Source organism: Falco naumanni, chromosome 6 (genome assembly GCF_017639655.2).
Source record: "Falco naumanni isolate bFalNau1 chromosome 6, bFalNau1.pat, whole genome shotgun sequence".
Classification (NCBI taxonomy): Eukaryota; Metazoa; Chordata; class Aves; order Falconiformes; family Falconidae; genus Falco; species Falco naumanni.
In genome coordinates, this window is record NC_054059.1 from 55,272,735 (window position 1) to 55,289,624 (window position 16,890).

The 16,890-nt window shown below is 39.5% G+C and overlaps 2 protein-coding genes across 3 annotated transcripts in view; one reads left to right on the forward strand and one right to left on the reverse strand.

The window, feature by feature from the left end:
- Positions 1–16,890, reverse strand: part of AKAP7 (A-kinase anchoring protein 7) — an 88,947-nt gene that overhangs the window by 48,735 nt on the left and 23,322 nt on the right. For both annotated transcript variants that reach the window (XM_040598365.1, XM_040598364.1), the window contains exons 6-7: positions 13,233–13,345; positions 2,637–2,781 (exon numbers count right to left, since the gene is read on the reverse strand). In XM_040598365.1, coding sequence (XP_040454299.1) covers positions 2,637–2,781; positions 13,233–13,345 — 258 coding nt within the window. The remainder of the gene's footprint in view (positions 1–2,636; positions 2,782–13,232; positions 13,346–16,890) is intronic.
- MSH5 (mutS homolog 5) lies at positions 5,725–10,953 on the forward strand. The gene has a single exon (XM_040598363.1). The coding sequence runs from the start codon at positions 6,520–6,522 to the stop codon at positions 8,950–8,952; it is 2,433 nt and encodes an 810-aa protein (XP_040454297.1). The 5' UTR covers positions 5,725–6,519; the 3' UTR covers positions 8,953–10,953.

Consider the following 16,890-nt stretch of genomic DNA (forward strand, 5'->3'; position numbering starts at 1 on the left):
CTTTTAATTTGTTTTGTAGGTCTACCTAAGCTAAAGAAAGGTGGCCCTAAATGCAAGCATAAACATTAACAGCAATTAGCATTCGCAAAGTGCCTGACTAAAGCATTGTGTAAGTATTTAATCCTAAATCCTCAAATGGTCCTCAAGACCAGTAAGCACTTCCACCAGCAATGCTGCAGCATAGGGGAAGAAGTTACCACAAGGCAGAAACCACGTCATCACCAAAGCCCTACACGAAGTCCTGGAACCAGCACTAAATTTTAATAGTGGTATTTATGTAAAGCTAATCCAAACAACAGGAACTTTTAAGTATTACTAACTGTTCATGAACACCCTTTGTCTCCAACATAGTGTCAGTTTTGTAGCATTAAGAATGAAACAATCCAGAACTTGAAAAGCAGCTGAAAAACAGCAGGTGAGGCACCAGGTATAACCTACCTATTAAACAGGCACAGTTTTTATGATTATGAAAAAAACAGTATGTGCTTAGAAAAAATAGAGTATAATGCATTATTCACATGTATTTCTGTCAATTATAAGCTTTTGCAACTTGGATCTTTCCATCACAATTAGCTTAACTAGAAGAAGTGTCTGTATCAGAAGCTTTCCTTTCATTTTATGCTCATTGCACATTTAAAAGTTTTGGAGAATTTGGGGATGGACATTGTACATTCATAAAGTCTTCATATTCTTGAGATTTCTTTGTCCTTAATAACATATCTTCACAGAATCATAAAATCATTTAGGCTTTTTGAAATTTCTTATTCCTTAAGGATATATCTTGATAAAAAATAGTTGTTTTCATCTTTTTGAGACTCCTTATTACTTAAGGCTGAAGACAGGGCTTTCCTTTAAAACTGTCCACTCAAGAAAAGACTCCAGTGAAGATGTTTCTATTCAGCTGTTGGGATGGCAATGGTCTTCGAAGATTTCCCTGACATTGCATGTTTGTTCTTTCTTTCTAAGGATACGATCATTCCTTGGTCATTAATATTTTCATTACTAAAGCTAGTATGCTTTGGAGTGAGAAACATAAGATCCACTGAATAATTTGCTTGTTAGAATGATTTCTGGACATATTTTTTTTCTATATTACTGCTTATTAACAGAAATCTCAGAAACATTGCAAGGTATATAAGAACAAATTTACCATAGTATTTAAGTAAGCATATTATTGTTGAGGCTTCTTGTAAAAGATTTTTCACAGTTCTTTCCTATTATTAGAGGATCCATACAAGAACAGATGTTCTCTTTTCCTTAAGTAGGACGGAGTTAAGACTTTGCTTTATTAAGTTTTATTAAGACGGTCCATATTCTTGTTGGGATGGAGTTATTGCTCACTGACACCATGCCAAACCATTTTGCTCTTTCTAAATTTCTATTTCTAAAGAAAAAAGACAAAGTGATATCTTCACATGAACTTTTCATGTATCCCGTGTCTTCTAACACCACTACATTCAACCTTTGACATGACTTCAGAAAAAAACAAAACAAAACAAGCCCCAAACCCCAGAAACCTAAAAACCAAGCTGCACCAGTACAGAGAAGAGAAATAAAAACTGGCTGCCAAACACCATGACCTGTTCCCTGCTACAAACCTGTCTTTCGAGACTCACCTTTAACATGACATATATAAAGAATCAGCCTAATTAGGACAGATGAAAAAAGCAATTAATATAAAAAACTTTGCATTTTGCTGTATTACTGCTTGACCATGTTCCCACGTCATCTGATCTCTTAAAGATCTGCAGGTTCAGGAATGGTATTTTTAAAGATATTCCTAACACATCAAACAATACATTCCTAGATTAATTGTGTGACTACATTTGAGAAAAAATTCTCAGTATTCTCTAGTTATTCCACTTGAGAGTGTTTTGAACTCATGTCCTTAATATGACTAGTAGCAGCCCCAAGATCCACTATCAGCTACTGGGATCTAACCATCAGATAAAGGTTTATTGTACAAGCCATTATCCATCCCATAGTCGCTTAGTCCTTCCATGCGTACCACCTGAAGTTCCAACTATACATGACTTGTGGCAGAAATGAGAAGACAAGCCCAGAATATTAATCATAGGCATGTGAAGCTTCTGTTCAGTTGAAGCAGAAGGAAACAACTGTGATTTCTAGTATTGTAATAATCTAGACAAAGTGCCCATAAAATGTCTAAAGTCTTGATGGTATTCTGAACAGTTATGAAATCTGTTGTACCACTGAAATTCTCCCTGTATATGAATATAGTCCAAGTAAAGTCACATCTCTGCCAAACCAGAGACATTCCACTTAGCTTTAATGATCTGTAATTACTGCATCTAATCTAACTTAGTCATACAGGCTGTCTCTATCATTAACAGAGAGATGAGCCGCTCTGGAGAGTGATACATCTCACTTATCTCACTCATTTTAGGATGAGAAATGGAACTGGATTCTGGGGATGGACAGTCGAAAGTAAACTTTAGCTGTCAGCAAAAGCACTGCACAGTGCTCCTGGAGAGCCAAGATTGAAGAACATAATTCTGTCAGACTCCAAGGCTATTATTACAAGAATTGCCTAACATACACTCCAGAAAAAATGGCTTTTCAGGCATGTAAGTTATAGACACAATGATGTAAGAAGAAAAGGAAGATGTACTTACCAAAAACAATAGAAGACTCACAGTAGTAGTAACCATTTGGCTGCTTTTTTTTCAGCATGGAGCAAAGATCTAGGCGGTGCAAAACTTCATCTCCAAAATAATGGCTTTTAAAATCTTCATACAGGCTTGAGTCAATTTTTTTCACCTTTAAATAGCAACATAAAATTTAATTAGACGTTCTACTAGAAGACTGAATTTTTATATTTAATTCCTATAGTTTTCATTTAACCCAGAGGTATATTTAGGATGGAAAATACTTCAAAATGCAGAAAGAATATTGAAACAATAATGTGCCAAATCTTCTGTTTTAGTTAAGCACTGTCTGGTGCAGATATTAAACAATGAAATAAAAGTGTCATTATTCCTCCTTTCTATCCCTCCCTCTTCAGTCCTGTAGGATACAAATCGACATACACAACGCTACAACTGCTTTAATTTCCCACAGTTTGCAAGTCTTCATGGCACCTGCAACTGGAAATTATTCTTGCTGTGAACACTGGGCATGCTATTAGAAGGCCCCCTTACTCACCGCACAGTTCCCCCACTTGCTGGCTGATCCAGCTTGAGGTTTGGCAGTGAACACCCACATCCCTTACACAGAGTCTGGGGAAGAGACATTTGCCCCCAACAGCCAGCACCCAGCACACCAGCTCGGTCAGACAAGCATGCCCACCTGCCCAGTTTTACACAGGACAAGCCCCTTTTACAGCCCATTCTGTCCAGTCCTCTTCTGCTCCTCCTCATCCCCTTCCCCTGCACATCCCCCACCCATGTGAACAATCCCACCAACACCCACCAACACCCAGCAGCTGCAAAGTCCTGGTTTTCCTGCAGCTTCTTGACCACCAATTAGTGTGACCGATGAGGTTTGTTTCTTGGTTTTGTGTGTTACATTTGACAGGTTTGTGTCTCCGTATATTTTGTTTATGGCTTCCCCCTTTCCCTTACCGTCCCATTTCACAAGGTTCTCAACCAGACATCCCACTGAAATAAACATCCTCACACTCCACGTGCCCTTATTAGCCTGTGTGGCTGACCAGCTTTGGCTCGTTACTGCCTTCTTTATCATATGTTGGTAAAGTTTGTTTCTCTGTGTTGTTTAGGACCTCCTCCTTTTCTTATTATACCCTTCTACACTGAAAAGGTCCCTCACCAGACACCCCTAAAGGGGACAGATACTGTCTCCTCCCTTACAGTTTATCCACTCATCTGAGCATCACACTCACGCATTTCTTGTGGTGTTTCATTTACAACTACTCATGTGCAAGATGGGCTCAATGCTGGTATGTCTACTGAGCTTTTGCTTAGGTACAAAATTATTGACTTCAGAAGCCCTTTGCTTAAGTACCTGCACATTTGATTCTCTTTAGAGACTTTTGGTCCCCTTTACTAAATCAAGACTTTTGGTCCCTTAAAGTCCAATTTAACAAAGGTCAGAAATTTGTCTTTCCATTTCCTTAATCTCTGAAACGTTGACATCTGGTGGTGGATGCTTTTCATTTCAGGTACACAATCTCCTTGGAAGTCTACATTTATTCTATCCTCACAGTCATTATTTAAAATTTGATACTCTATGGCTAGATTAGTCCTTATGTACTAAGGCTATTTTGAAGTTAAATCATTATTCTTTGGTTTTTTAGCTCACAGTTCTTTGAAATACATTTATCCATCAATCAGTAATAAAAAAAGACCTTTTCATGCAGGAGAACACTTGTCAAAATGTGAAGCCTTGAGTACTCATGGAGTGAAATGAGGAAAAGATCAAAATCACCACTCATACTCCAATAAAAAAAATACCAATTACAAGAGGTTGGGATGTTGCTTGTCAAAAAGAGATCAGTAAGGTGTGAATCAAATACTGAATGCTCAAGAACTGAGTTATGCTTGTGATGCACTACTGAAATATATTTGGAAAAGCAGCCACAAGAAAACTGGTATTTTTAGTAACTTGGACCAATTTCTGGAGCACTTTTGTAATGAGACATGAACCGATGAAACAATGCAGGTACATGGGAAGGTCACGGTTCATTTCTTAACTGAAAGGGTCTGGAGCAGTAGAGATGAAAGGGAGTTGTTACCACATGGGAAAGTCAGAGATGCTGATTATAGAGATATGCTATAATCGGGAGAGGGTGAGAAACACGAGTACTTGAGAGGCCATTTTGAAGTGTTTGGTGCTGGAAGGAGGACAAAGACACCTGCCTTTGAGGAAGCACTGTAATGCTATAATCTCAAGGGGCGTGCCTGTGTAATGTGGGCCTGGAGAGGCATTGCATGTGGACCTCTTGCAAGACTGGCAGGACACCAATGAGACAGCATTTGGTAGCCCAGTCACGTTCGTTAACTCTGCGCCTCCTCTGCGTGCAGGAAGGGAAGGTGCAGCCTGCCACCCCCAGCCTGCCATTAAACCCTCCAGCTGCACCGGGTCCCCATGGCTGCAGCCAGCGGGTGGCCAGGCAGCGTTCCACTCTTGGTGGGACCAGAGGCCAGCAGGCTCAAGTGGCAACAGGCCTTAACACAGGTGCAAAGCAAGGTGCCCAACACTCTCCTGCAAGCAGCTTCAGTTTCCACGTACCAGACCCCGCAGCCAAAACACCGGACTCCCAGCACCACACCCAGCTCCCAGAAGGCCAAGGCAGTATGTGAGGCGTCATTTACAGTTGCTCTTAGTAGCTCATTAAGTGAACTGCAGAAGGCGCAATGGGTGAAAGAGGTAAACACTGGGGAGCCTGGCAGCAGGCAGGCACAGACATGGGTCCCACTGGAGCACTGGCAGGCGGTGCAAAGGCAGGCCACGGAAATAATACTTGAGAGCTTTGCACCCCTTGCTGGGCAGTGGGCTGGGCTGCTCGGGGGCTTCCACCAACCGTATCCCCTTCCCCTCAGCGCAGGCCCGAGGAGGCCGGGGAGGGAAGTAGCTAGCCGCCGCTGGGGCAGGGGCAGGGGCAGGCAGGAGGAGCTGGAGGCCCGCGGAGAGGGGTGCTTCCCTTTCAGCCGGAAGGCCGCAGGAGAGGTTGAGGGTGCCCATTCCCTGTGTGACGGCAGGGCCCTACACCGGAGCGGGCTGCGGCAGGCCTGCGCCCGGGCGGCTGCCGGCAGCACGTTGGGGCGGGAGGGCGGCCGCGGAGGCGGGCTCAGCACCACAGCCCAGCGCCTTCCTGACAGGAGCGGGGCGGCGGGGAGGCCTGAGCGCGGGGAGCGCCAAGCACCTGCCCGCGGAGGGGGGGAAGGGGGTCAAGATAAAACTTTGGGCTGCAAGGAGATGCAGCAGCCGAGACGAGATGCCCATCTGTGGTGACAAGAGTGACTAGAACGGAGAAGTGGGAGAGGGTTGTAAGTGCGTTGCTGACAGGAACTGTGGACTCAGCAGAGGAAACTTTAGTATGGTTGACCCCAGGTGCAGTACATTATGTACTTGTATAGAAGCTGGTACTATGTGGTAGTGCTGCACAAACACCAGGGTCGGACCCTGAAACGACAGCCAGTGTGCTGCATTGTTGTGAGGAGCTGTGGTCAGTGCATGTGGGCGTCCCGCAACTCTGAGGGAGGATGATACTGTATGTGGATATACATGTCCATGTATATTACTGTACTTATGGGCATTTGAGCACACTTATCTTACTAAAATAAAGGATACAAAGAAAAACTGTAAAACTATTCCAGCATTGCTGGTAGTGAGCTCAGTCACACCTTGCTTGGAAGCAAGATGGCGGCTGTAGTTATTGGCTGCATCTTTTCACTTGAACAGGTAACATGTATGTTTAATTCCTGGTAGATTCTTAGACAGGACTGAAAGAGTGTTAACCTACTGTTGTCAATTACAGTTACTTCTCAGGACTTTTTGGATGAGTTGTGAATAGAAATATCTTTTTTTTCCAACAGAATGAGTGCCACAACAGCCATGAGTTGTGCTTTGCCACCATTGCTTGGGCCTGAACAAGATGAAGAACACTCTGAGACACACATGTCTGTTTTGTGGTATGCAGGGCAGCTGGCAATTACTTACTATGATACAGAAGATTGCTCAGTCTACTTCATGCCTGACATACCTGATAACGAAGACCTCAGGCTACTGCAAAAAGTAATTGAGGAAGTTAATCCTCAATGCATAGTGACCAGTGCAAAACAGGACCAGAACATTGCCAAATTCCTGACCAACCTAACAGCTAGTGCTAGTGATAAAGATACAGGAAAACCAGAAATTGTCCTGTTTCCCAACATAGATTTTGGCCTAGAAGTCAGCAAGCAACGGATCCTATCTAGACAATTTCCATTTATCCCATTTCATATGACTGCAACAGAGAAAATTCTCTACTTGTCCTCAGTCATCCCTTTTGAGAGTCCACTCATGATACGAGCCCTCGGGGGACTCCTTAAGTTTCTAGACAGGAGAAGGATTGGAGTTGAGCTCGAAGAAAGCACTATTGCAGTTCCTATATTGGCCTTTAAAAAGTTTGTGCTGTCAGATACTGTGAATATGGACCAAGATACTTACAGTGTCCTGCAGATATTTAAAAGTGATATCCATCCTTCTGTGTACAAACTGTCCAGTGGATTAAAAGAAGGATTCAGTTTATATGGAATTTTAAATCACTGCAGGTGCAAATGGGGAGAAAAACTGCTGAGGCAGTGGCTCACACGACCTACTCGGAACTTGACAGAGCTGAACAAACGTCTAGATGTTATCCACTACTTCCTGCTGGCTCAGAACCATGAAACAGTTCTCACTCTTCAAGGCTGCCTCAAGAATATTAAAAACGTGCCTCTTATTCTAAAAAGAATGACTCTTTCCCACACAAAAGTTAGTGACTGGCAAGCACTCTATAAGACAGCATGCAGTGCAGTGTGCCTTAGAGACACATGTCGTTCTCTGCCCAACACTATTGAACTCTTTCAGACTATTTCACGTGTCTTCACTGATGATCTCCACTACATTGCTAGTCTAATCAGCAAAGTGGTGGACTTTGAAGGCAGCATCTCAGAGAACCGCTTCACTGTTAAACCCAATGTGGACCCTACTATTGACGCGAAGAAACGAAAGCTGATGGGACTGTCAGACTTCCTTACAGAAGTGGCACGAAAAGAATTGGAGACCTTGGACAATCATATCCCCTCCTGTTGTGTGATCTACATTCCTTTGATTGGGTTTCTTCTCTCCATTCCACGGCTACCAACTATGGTGGATAAGAGTGACTTTGAAATTGAAGGCTTGGACTTCATGTTCTTGTCAGAGGATAAACTGCACTACAGAAGTGATAGGACTAAGGAGCTAGACAGACTGCTCGGTGACTTGCACTGTGAGATCAGAGACCAGGAAACACTTATTATGCATCAGCTGCAGACAAAGATTTTGGAGAAGTCTGAAGTGCTTAACAGTGTGATTGAGCATACTGCACACCTAGATGTGCTACTAGCTCTGGCAGTGATGGCTCGGGAGAACGCCTACTGCCGGCCACGCTTTACTCACCGCCATGGTTTTCACATCAAGGATGGAAGACATCCACTCATGGAACTATGTGCAAAGACTTTTGTGGCCAATCCTGCAAACAGTGGCGAGGCTACAAGACGAATAAAGATCATCACAGGGCCCAACTCATCTGGAAAGAGCATCTACTTAAAACAAGTAGGTCTCATAGTATTTATGGCTCTAATTGGCAGTTATGTCCCTGCAGCAGAGGCAGAGATTGGCATAATTGATGGGATTTACACAAGAATTCACAGCAGGGAGTCAGTTTCTGTAGGGCTTTCCACTTTCATGATTGATCTTAACCAGGTTGCCAAGGCAGTAAACAATGCCACAGAGAGGTCCCTGGTACTTATTGATGAGTTTGGTAAAGGGACCAACACGCTGGATGGCCTGGCCCTCCTGGCTGCTGTCCTTAGGCACTGGATCAGTCAAGGAACACAGTGTCCACAGGTTTTTGTCTCCACTAATTTTCACAGTTTAATGCAGCTAGAACTCCTGCCTGACACACCTCTTCTGGAGTACCTGACCATGGAGACCCACCAAGATGGAGCTGAGTTGGTATTTTTCTACCAGATCAAACCAGGCTTGTCCACTGTTAGTCATGCTGCCAACATTGCTGCACTGGCAGGAATGCCAGCCAAAATTATTGAAAGAGGAGTAGAAGTGTCAGAACTGATTCGTAATGGAAAAGCTATCAAACGTATTGATCATCCTTCAAAAGGAGATCAGATGGAAAAATGCAAGTCTGTTGTGGAAAAGTTTCTTCACCTAGACCTTGATGATCCCCATGTGGACTTACAAGAGTTCATGTGTAACGAGGTGCTGGCTTCTGCAGCCTCAGTCCTGTAACACCGGCATGTGTAAATGCACGGATGACATTGTATCTACCATGTTCAGCAGGAGAGTTTGGTAATTTAAAGAACAATGACTCACGCTACCTTTAGCTTGTAACAAACTCTCTATAGTTACATCCTTTCTTCTTGTTGTTTAAAATAAGTACTGTAGTTACATATCTCTGCAATGGGTGAATGGCGGGAAAGCAGGAAGACAGAGAATTTAAGAACCTCTTCCAGCTGTTGGGTCACCCAGTTTTCTGCCCCCGTTGTTAGATCTTCAGATTAAAAAAATATGGTAAAAAAAAATCACAAAAAACATTTCTGCTGGTCTCATAAGACTGTGAAAGCAAAGTGTTTATTGTTTTGTATTGTGCCAAAGGGATAGCTGCAGCCATTTTAGGATCAGCATCAAAGATTCCAACTAGGTGTGTGCCTCAGACTCCTATATCAGCAAGTAACAGTTGTCACAATAAAAACCACTGATGTAGAGGCTGATAAACAGAAAAACAAAGGGATTTAATGAGCTCTACAGCTTTTCTTATACCAGCATTTCTGTGCAAAATGCCAGAGATCCCAGGAGTTTTTATAAAAAGAATGGTGGAGGTTAGAACCAGTGAGGACTGATAAACAGAAGTGCTTTGGTTTTACTGAGAATCACCCTCTTCTTGTAAGGTTCTATACGGTACAACTATGTATCTATGCCATATGGGTACAAATAAAAGCAAAATTACAAATCTAGGAAACCAAAAACTATACTAGGAATGTAAGACAGAAATTCACATTTTATATTCTATTTCCCAGTATTGAGTAAAACTTAACATTAAAGGAATAATACCAGAAAGGGAGGATTCCCTTTAACTTCTCTTGACATGCAGAGGATCTTTACTGAGCGCAGTATCTGATGTATGCATATGCAACAAAAATTAACAAATTAATGAAGAGACATGATATCTAAGTACTGTAGAAATAATAATCACTCCTGCAGTAAGATAAATGCCTGAGATTCCTTATCTAAGTAAGACAGAGGAGACATTAGATAGCTTATTATCTGACTGCCAAACTTGCTGTAACTGCTTACAGTACGGCCTATAAAAGACATCAGCAGATACACTAAATCTCTCTTCAGCCACATTTGAATTCAAGAAGGCAAAAAAATTAATGTCATATAAATTGAGAGAAAATTTACATGAGAAAAAAGTAACTACATTCATAATTATCAGTATTAAACATCTTATCTGGTATGTCTAGCTGAAGGTAGCAAAAAGATGAACATGAGTGCACATCAAAAAGATCTGAATTCGGAGACTGCTTTGGGTTTGATTCAGTGTGGAATTTCCTCCTTCATGATGAAGGAATTTTTATTAAAAAATAAGTACCTTATGTTATTTTTATATGAAACTAGGATAGTGGCAAAAGTTTAACACAATTTACATTAAAAAATACAGGAATAAATTCCTGAACCATGCAGTTACTGCTGTTTCCTGTGCAATCATAACAACGCTGTCTACAAAATAGGATCTAGCACCTTGATGATGTTACCATTGAAGCTGAATGGTAACAGTGAATCAGGCCTTGTACAACACTTGCAGGTGTTATAAATACAAATGGACTTTTCTCACTAATATATTCTTTTATTAATTATACATACAACATTCTAAAGATATACTGTAACTCCTTATTAATTAAGCAGATGCCATCAGAGCAATTTAGCTGTCAGTCATCTTCTACTTACAAAATCCATTTCACAGTATTTGCAGTTCGGACTGCACTATCAAAGGATCTCCAAATGTCACACAGCATTTATCAAGCGTGCCTCACAATATGCCCTGAAATGAACAGCAGTCTGGACGAATGAAAAACAGAGTTTGTGACTGACCTGTGGCAACACAGCAGGCCAGTGAGGGAAGCAGGAATAGAAATGTTACCTTCAAGTGCAAAACTCCAATTGCTTCTTTCATTGTGTTTCATTAGGTTCTTTGTACAGAAGATAATGATACTAACCCAAGATTCTTATCATTCAAAGAACTGTGGAAATAGGTAAACATGTGCAAGTAAATTATATCCCTTTGTCTCCTTCCACAAGGACACCTAGAGGCACAATACACCTCCTTATTTTGGGCAAGTTTTCAGCGGCCCCTTTGATCACAGAATTGTCCAACTAAGCATGAAGAATAAGTTGCTCTCACTTATGAATAGGTAAGTAAGTTCTTTAATCTGAGAAGCTGAATGGGGTACAGTAACCCTTTATTTCACATTTTTATCCTTTATTAATGTCTGTTTCCAAGTTTTTTGCATTTACCATTTTTAGCTTAATGCTGTATCTTCAAAGTGGAAAGCTGATTTCTTGAGATACTTACTAATTTTGAATTCTCAGATTCTTTGCTTTGTAAATATTTGAGAAAGTTAATAATCTTTTCAGAATATACACATTTCAAAAATGCCTGTAGCTATACCAAGGTTTGAAAAACAGTTTTGGTTTTTTTCCCCAAAAGATAACTTTGGTGAAATTTAGATACCATTATGAGGAGACTGGCTTAACAGAGTATTGCTTCAAATAAGGAAACTTACATTGAAAAAAATTATTGTTATAAAGCTATAGCAGTGAACTATGCTCAACTACTTCAGTTCTATTTGCTCTTTTATATGCTTTCTCATGTAATCTTCATCTACTCCCCCTTGTTTTTCATGCTGTTCTATGATCTGAAAATGCATTAGACATTATATTAAAATGTACTACAAAATACCGATTCCTTTTATGTTTCATGGTTTTAATTGTTTTCAGTAAATGCATGAAACTATCTCACTATATGCAATAAACCAAAAAATTATAATAAAGACCAGTGCTTATGCCCAACAGTGGATTTACAGAGAAAAATTTATAGATTTTTAATACATAGCATCTTTCTATACTGTGTAAAGTGTATCTTTAGACTACCCTATGCATTATCCAGCCTTATGGAGGACTAAGGAAGATGATCTGGAATGACATTGACCTGGTTCTGTCAGCAGCAGTGAATATCAGTACACAGAAAGTATGCATCCTAGCTAATAGTTCATACAAGGCAGACAAATGTAAACAAAACAACCAGCCAAAAAACAACTGAAAAAAAGAATGGCAAAACCCCCACCCTGATTGTCTCAGATGTTTTAACCAAAGAATTAAATTACTAAACAGTTGATATTCTAGAACAGCTGTGGATTTTTAAAATAAGTGTTTAAAACCCATCTGTTAATACAAGCAAAAGCTTATGTGAGCTTACAAATGTAATAGCTATAATGTACCACCTACAACCTGTGAACAAGTACTTATTTCTGTTTTAGAGCAAGTATGTGTGCACTTGAAGTTTCTTGATGTATTGCAAATCCCACTGCCTTCTTCCAACTGATTTTACATATTGCTACTTAATTAAAATGTGAACCTTCAGCATTTTTTAGAGTTATTTCTAATGAAGTTTTAAAGTATTTTTCTTTAATGCTTACTATGAAGAGAAAAAGAACCCACCTTAAAATATTTATATTATGCACTTTGATTCTTATTTTAAAATAATTTTTTTTTCTGAAAATTATTTTCCTGGTCAATGTTAAAGGATCACATAAAACATTCTATACAATGTCAGCAACAAATATTTATGGAGATACACCTTATGTTAAATAATACAATATTACTGTTATGGAATAAAAAACTAGATAGAGTAGTATTGCTTCTATATATTTATTATCACAATTATAACCTACTTTTATATATTTGTATATTTTGTTTTAAAAGCTAATAATAGGCAAGAAATAACTGTCTGCAAGACAGAATATAGATGTGTTTCATCACTACTCTGAAATTCACCAAAGCATACTCAATAAAGGGAATTGACAGTCTGCCTATTATGCATAATCCAAATATAAATATCGCTGTTTATTTGCCTATTTTCTCCTATACAGCAACAAAACAAAACTATCCAAACAAACAGCATGCATATAATCTACACTCTAATAATAATTCTGTAATTTTGAACAAGTACTTTCACCCTTTGGTCCTGCATAGTTTCACACAAAAAAGTACACCATGGCACTACTGTACTAAAAATATCAAGAGTGGTAATTTAAATTACTGTACAGGATTATTGTTTATATGGCAGAATGTACTGATTATTTTTTCTTAAAAACATCAGTATTTTAAAGTCTTACCTCTTCAGCTATAAAGTAGAAAATATGATGCTATAGCACAGGCAACTCCTTTGTTTGTCTCCAGATTAAACTTTCTTCTAGATTGCTGCTGAGCTATGTGAAATGCGAGCTCACCTGCTTACGTAACTGTGTTGATTTTGACAACTTCATGAAGGTCAGATGTGGTTTAAAAGCTCTTCCTTCTCCTGCCAAGATGCCCTTTTCTTGAAATATCTTCTTAATACTCTCTAAAGAGGGGTGGGGGGGAAGGGGAATTTACGTCACAAAGATATTACATGATAGAATGCTTAAAAATGTACTTTCAATTGTAATAAGAGTCACAGCCACTCCACATGGAAGAAACAAGATGAGTACTAAAAGGCAGAGAGATTTCTAGTTAAATTCAAAGGCACATAGTATTTCCTGTGGAAATAGTCTTACATTTGCAGTTAATTTGGGTCACAAATTTAGCTTTACTAGAATAATGGCTGTTAGTAAACTGTCCATGCTGTCTGCTTTTGCTAACAGAATATGAGGAACTTAACATTAGAACTGTTCAGGTTTTACTCTCACTGGAAGTTTTGGAAACTTCAGGAAAACTCTGAGTTTGAAACAGTATTGTCTCTCTTCAAAAATCACTATTCTATGGTGAGTTCTATTATCAGTATTTGGGTAATCTTCCACTCAGACCAAAGGAAATCTGAAATTGAAAGCTCTAAATTCTGGCACTGAATTTACATGGCAGAATTAGAGAACATACCAGGTATGCTGATGATTCTTGTTTGGTTTTTTAAGCTTCACTGTTGCCTTTCAAGCTAATTTCCTATTTTTAAATGTACAATTTTATCTGCCTACAGTCCACGCCAAAGCACCTCTACTACACTGACCTGGTTTACTGTTTCCCAACTCATGTGCCCAATGTAATGTTTCATTTCTCAGAAATAAATTTCAGTATGACTTAGAAATTGTAGTCCATGTTTCTTTTAGCTGAAATACTTTAAATGAAAAAAATCTGTTACAATTGTTTTTTAAACTGTTTAGATAAAATTGTTAAAACCTGTGGCAAAGATAATACCAGTAAGTAGGGTATTTCTATTACTGAAAACCAGTAAAACTGCAAAAAATATTTTTTTCCTTTGCAAACACAACTTCCAATTTTTCACTAGTTGCAGTCTAGCTGACTCATACTAACCTTGAATGAAAATTAAAAAGGGGTTTGTGTGTGTGTGTGTGTGTCATCAATCCCATTACATTAATTTAATCAACCCTTACCATAATGATGGATTTGCATTTAAGTGTATCATCTCTTGGCTTGATAGTTCAACTGTAACACAAAGATCGAGTGCTTTATTCTCCCACCTGGAAGAAAACTTTACACTGGGAAACAAACAGCATAGCTGGCTGAAAAAAAAAAAATAGGGAAGGCCCAAGGAAGAGAAATACAAGCATATAAAGCTGGCTAGTATAAGTGCCAGTTCATGCTCCTGTAACATGTCATTCCAGAGTCCTTACTCTTACCATTTTTTTTTCTCCAGTAACTATTTAAGTGAGCTACTTTGAAATCACACTTAAGAAGAGATTTTACAAGTTTATGAATTACTTTGCAACAGAAAAGTCCTAGAAGAAGCTCAGAGTATTCACTTGAGACCTGAAGATCAAAATTCACTTCTCTTTCTCTGCTGCATATGATTTATAACCTTAGGCTCCACAGTATATCCAAAAGTTGGGATTTTGAAAAAAGCCAAGGCAATCAAAGACCCAACTGCCATCTCTTAAGCAGGCCCACTTGAAAATTCTCTTTCAGCCTTCACTCCCCACATACAAGGTGCTGGTGCACTTTACAAAAAAAGAATTAGCCCAATCTTTTATTCTAACTCACAGGATAGCGAAAGGACAACCAGATTAAAACTTTTCTGAAGCATTTGCACAATGGTAAAAGGAGTCATATTATTATGGCAGATGCTGAAAATAACCTACCACAGTGCTTGAAGTGAGACCACCAGAGGTTATCTGGTCCAAGCTCCCTGCTCAAGCAGGACTACAGCTGGTTGCCCAGGACTATGTCTAGATGGGTTTTGCATATCTCCAAGGATGGAGACTCTGCCACCTCTCTGGGCAACCTATGCCAGTGCTTGGTCATGCTCACAGTTAAAAAGTGTTTCTTGATGTTCAGAGGGACCCTCCTTTGTTTCAGTTTGTGCCCACTGATGTATATACAAGCATAACTGTTAAATGGATCTGTAGATGCATGCACCTGAATCTACACAACTATGTATCCAGATCTGTAGACCTACTATATATATATATATATATAGCTATGTATCTATACACAAGTACAGTTTACCTACTTGTATTATTTTAAATTGTGTCTGTGGGAAATATTTCCAAATTTTCATTGAATCCCCACTAAGCTCTTGTGCAGCTGTGTGCAGAAACGCTGCTGAACAACAGATTAGCATATCAAAACAGAGGACTACAAATAAATGTTTGCTGCTTCTTCAAACTGAGATATGGAAGTTCACCTTAAATCATTTAGTTAAAGCGTGCATGTTATTTCCATGCATCCAATGGCCTGCTTATTTTCTAATGTTGGTAAGCTAATAAAATGTAACATTTATTTAAAACTGAAATTATCTGCAACAAAGTCATTTTCTGGTTCCTGTGTTTGATTCTCTGAACTGCATCATTTGGGCACTCACTGACTTTGATGGTCCAGCAAAGGCATAGTCTTAACAGAATCAGGTTTATGCTAACCTGTGATATTCTGACTTGGTCTTGTGGACTGCACTCCTTTTTCTCCCCTAAAATTCTTTGCGCCATCATGCTTATGCCAAGCAGCGTCTTATCTCCCACCCTACAATTAAGATCTGTGCTGGTGAAGATCTGCACCGCAGAGGATGCCCTCCTAACTCTAGTAAGAGCTTAGTGTCAGAGCAGTGGTTTGCCAACATGCATCTGATCACAGGACTTAAAATTCAGCGTTCTTAACAGGGCAGGCTGATCAAACGACATTATAAATGTGTCTTTATTAAACATCACAGGCTCAAGCGATTGGCCACACTTGCTGGTAATACAGATAGCCCCAGTTTTGTACTATTTTACACTTAAGGAAAGTGTGATATTTTATTGGTTAAGGTGATTTATGAACATAATTAGCACAATGTTTCCTTCTTCAAAGATAATAAAAATATAAAGACGTCTAAGTAGATGAAGCGGCGGCGGGGGGGGGGGTGGTGAGAAACAAAGGGAAATGTTTTCCTGAGAGCACAGGAAGGTTAAAAGATAATGTAATGGTATTAATATCCATGCAGCTCTTTGAAGTGGCCACAAGAAGGGTTTTAAAAGAAATGGGGAAGGAAGCAGGGATGCTGTGGGCAAGGGAAAGTTCCAAGCTTATAGGACAGCATGAAAGTGGATTTGAAGACTGAGCAAATAAACAAAGGTTAAAGTTTATGACAGGCATTGCATGAACAGAAAGAAATTAGAGGCCAGTGACAAGAATTGTAGACACACAATGCCCATGGGCCTTAACAAACAAGAATCTGCCATCTTTCTTCCAGACATCAACATTACTAACTAGACTGAAAAATAAAACAAGTTCTGTGTTTTCCCTTATTAGTCTCAGGCTGACCAATGTTTGCAGTGTCAAAGTATACCCCAGAAAAGTAAAGGCTATTTTTACAAGCTCAGTGACTTCCTGGAACAAATTTCTGAACAGCTTTCAGACCATCTTTCGTGCAATTTGAATTTCTCTGCAATACCACTTTGTACCTTATTTTTATAATGTCAAAAT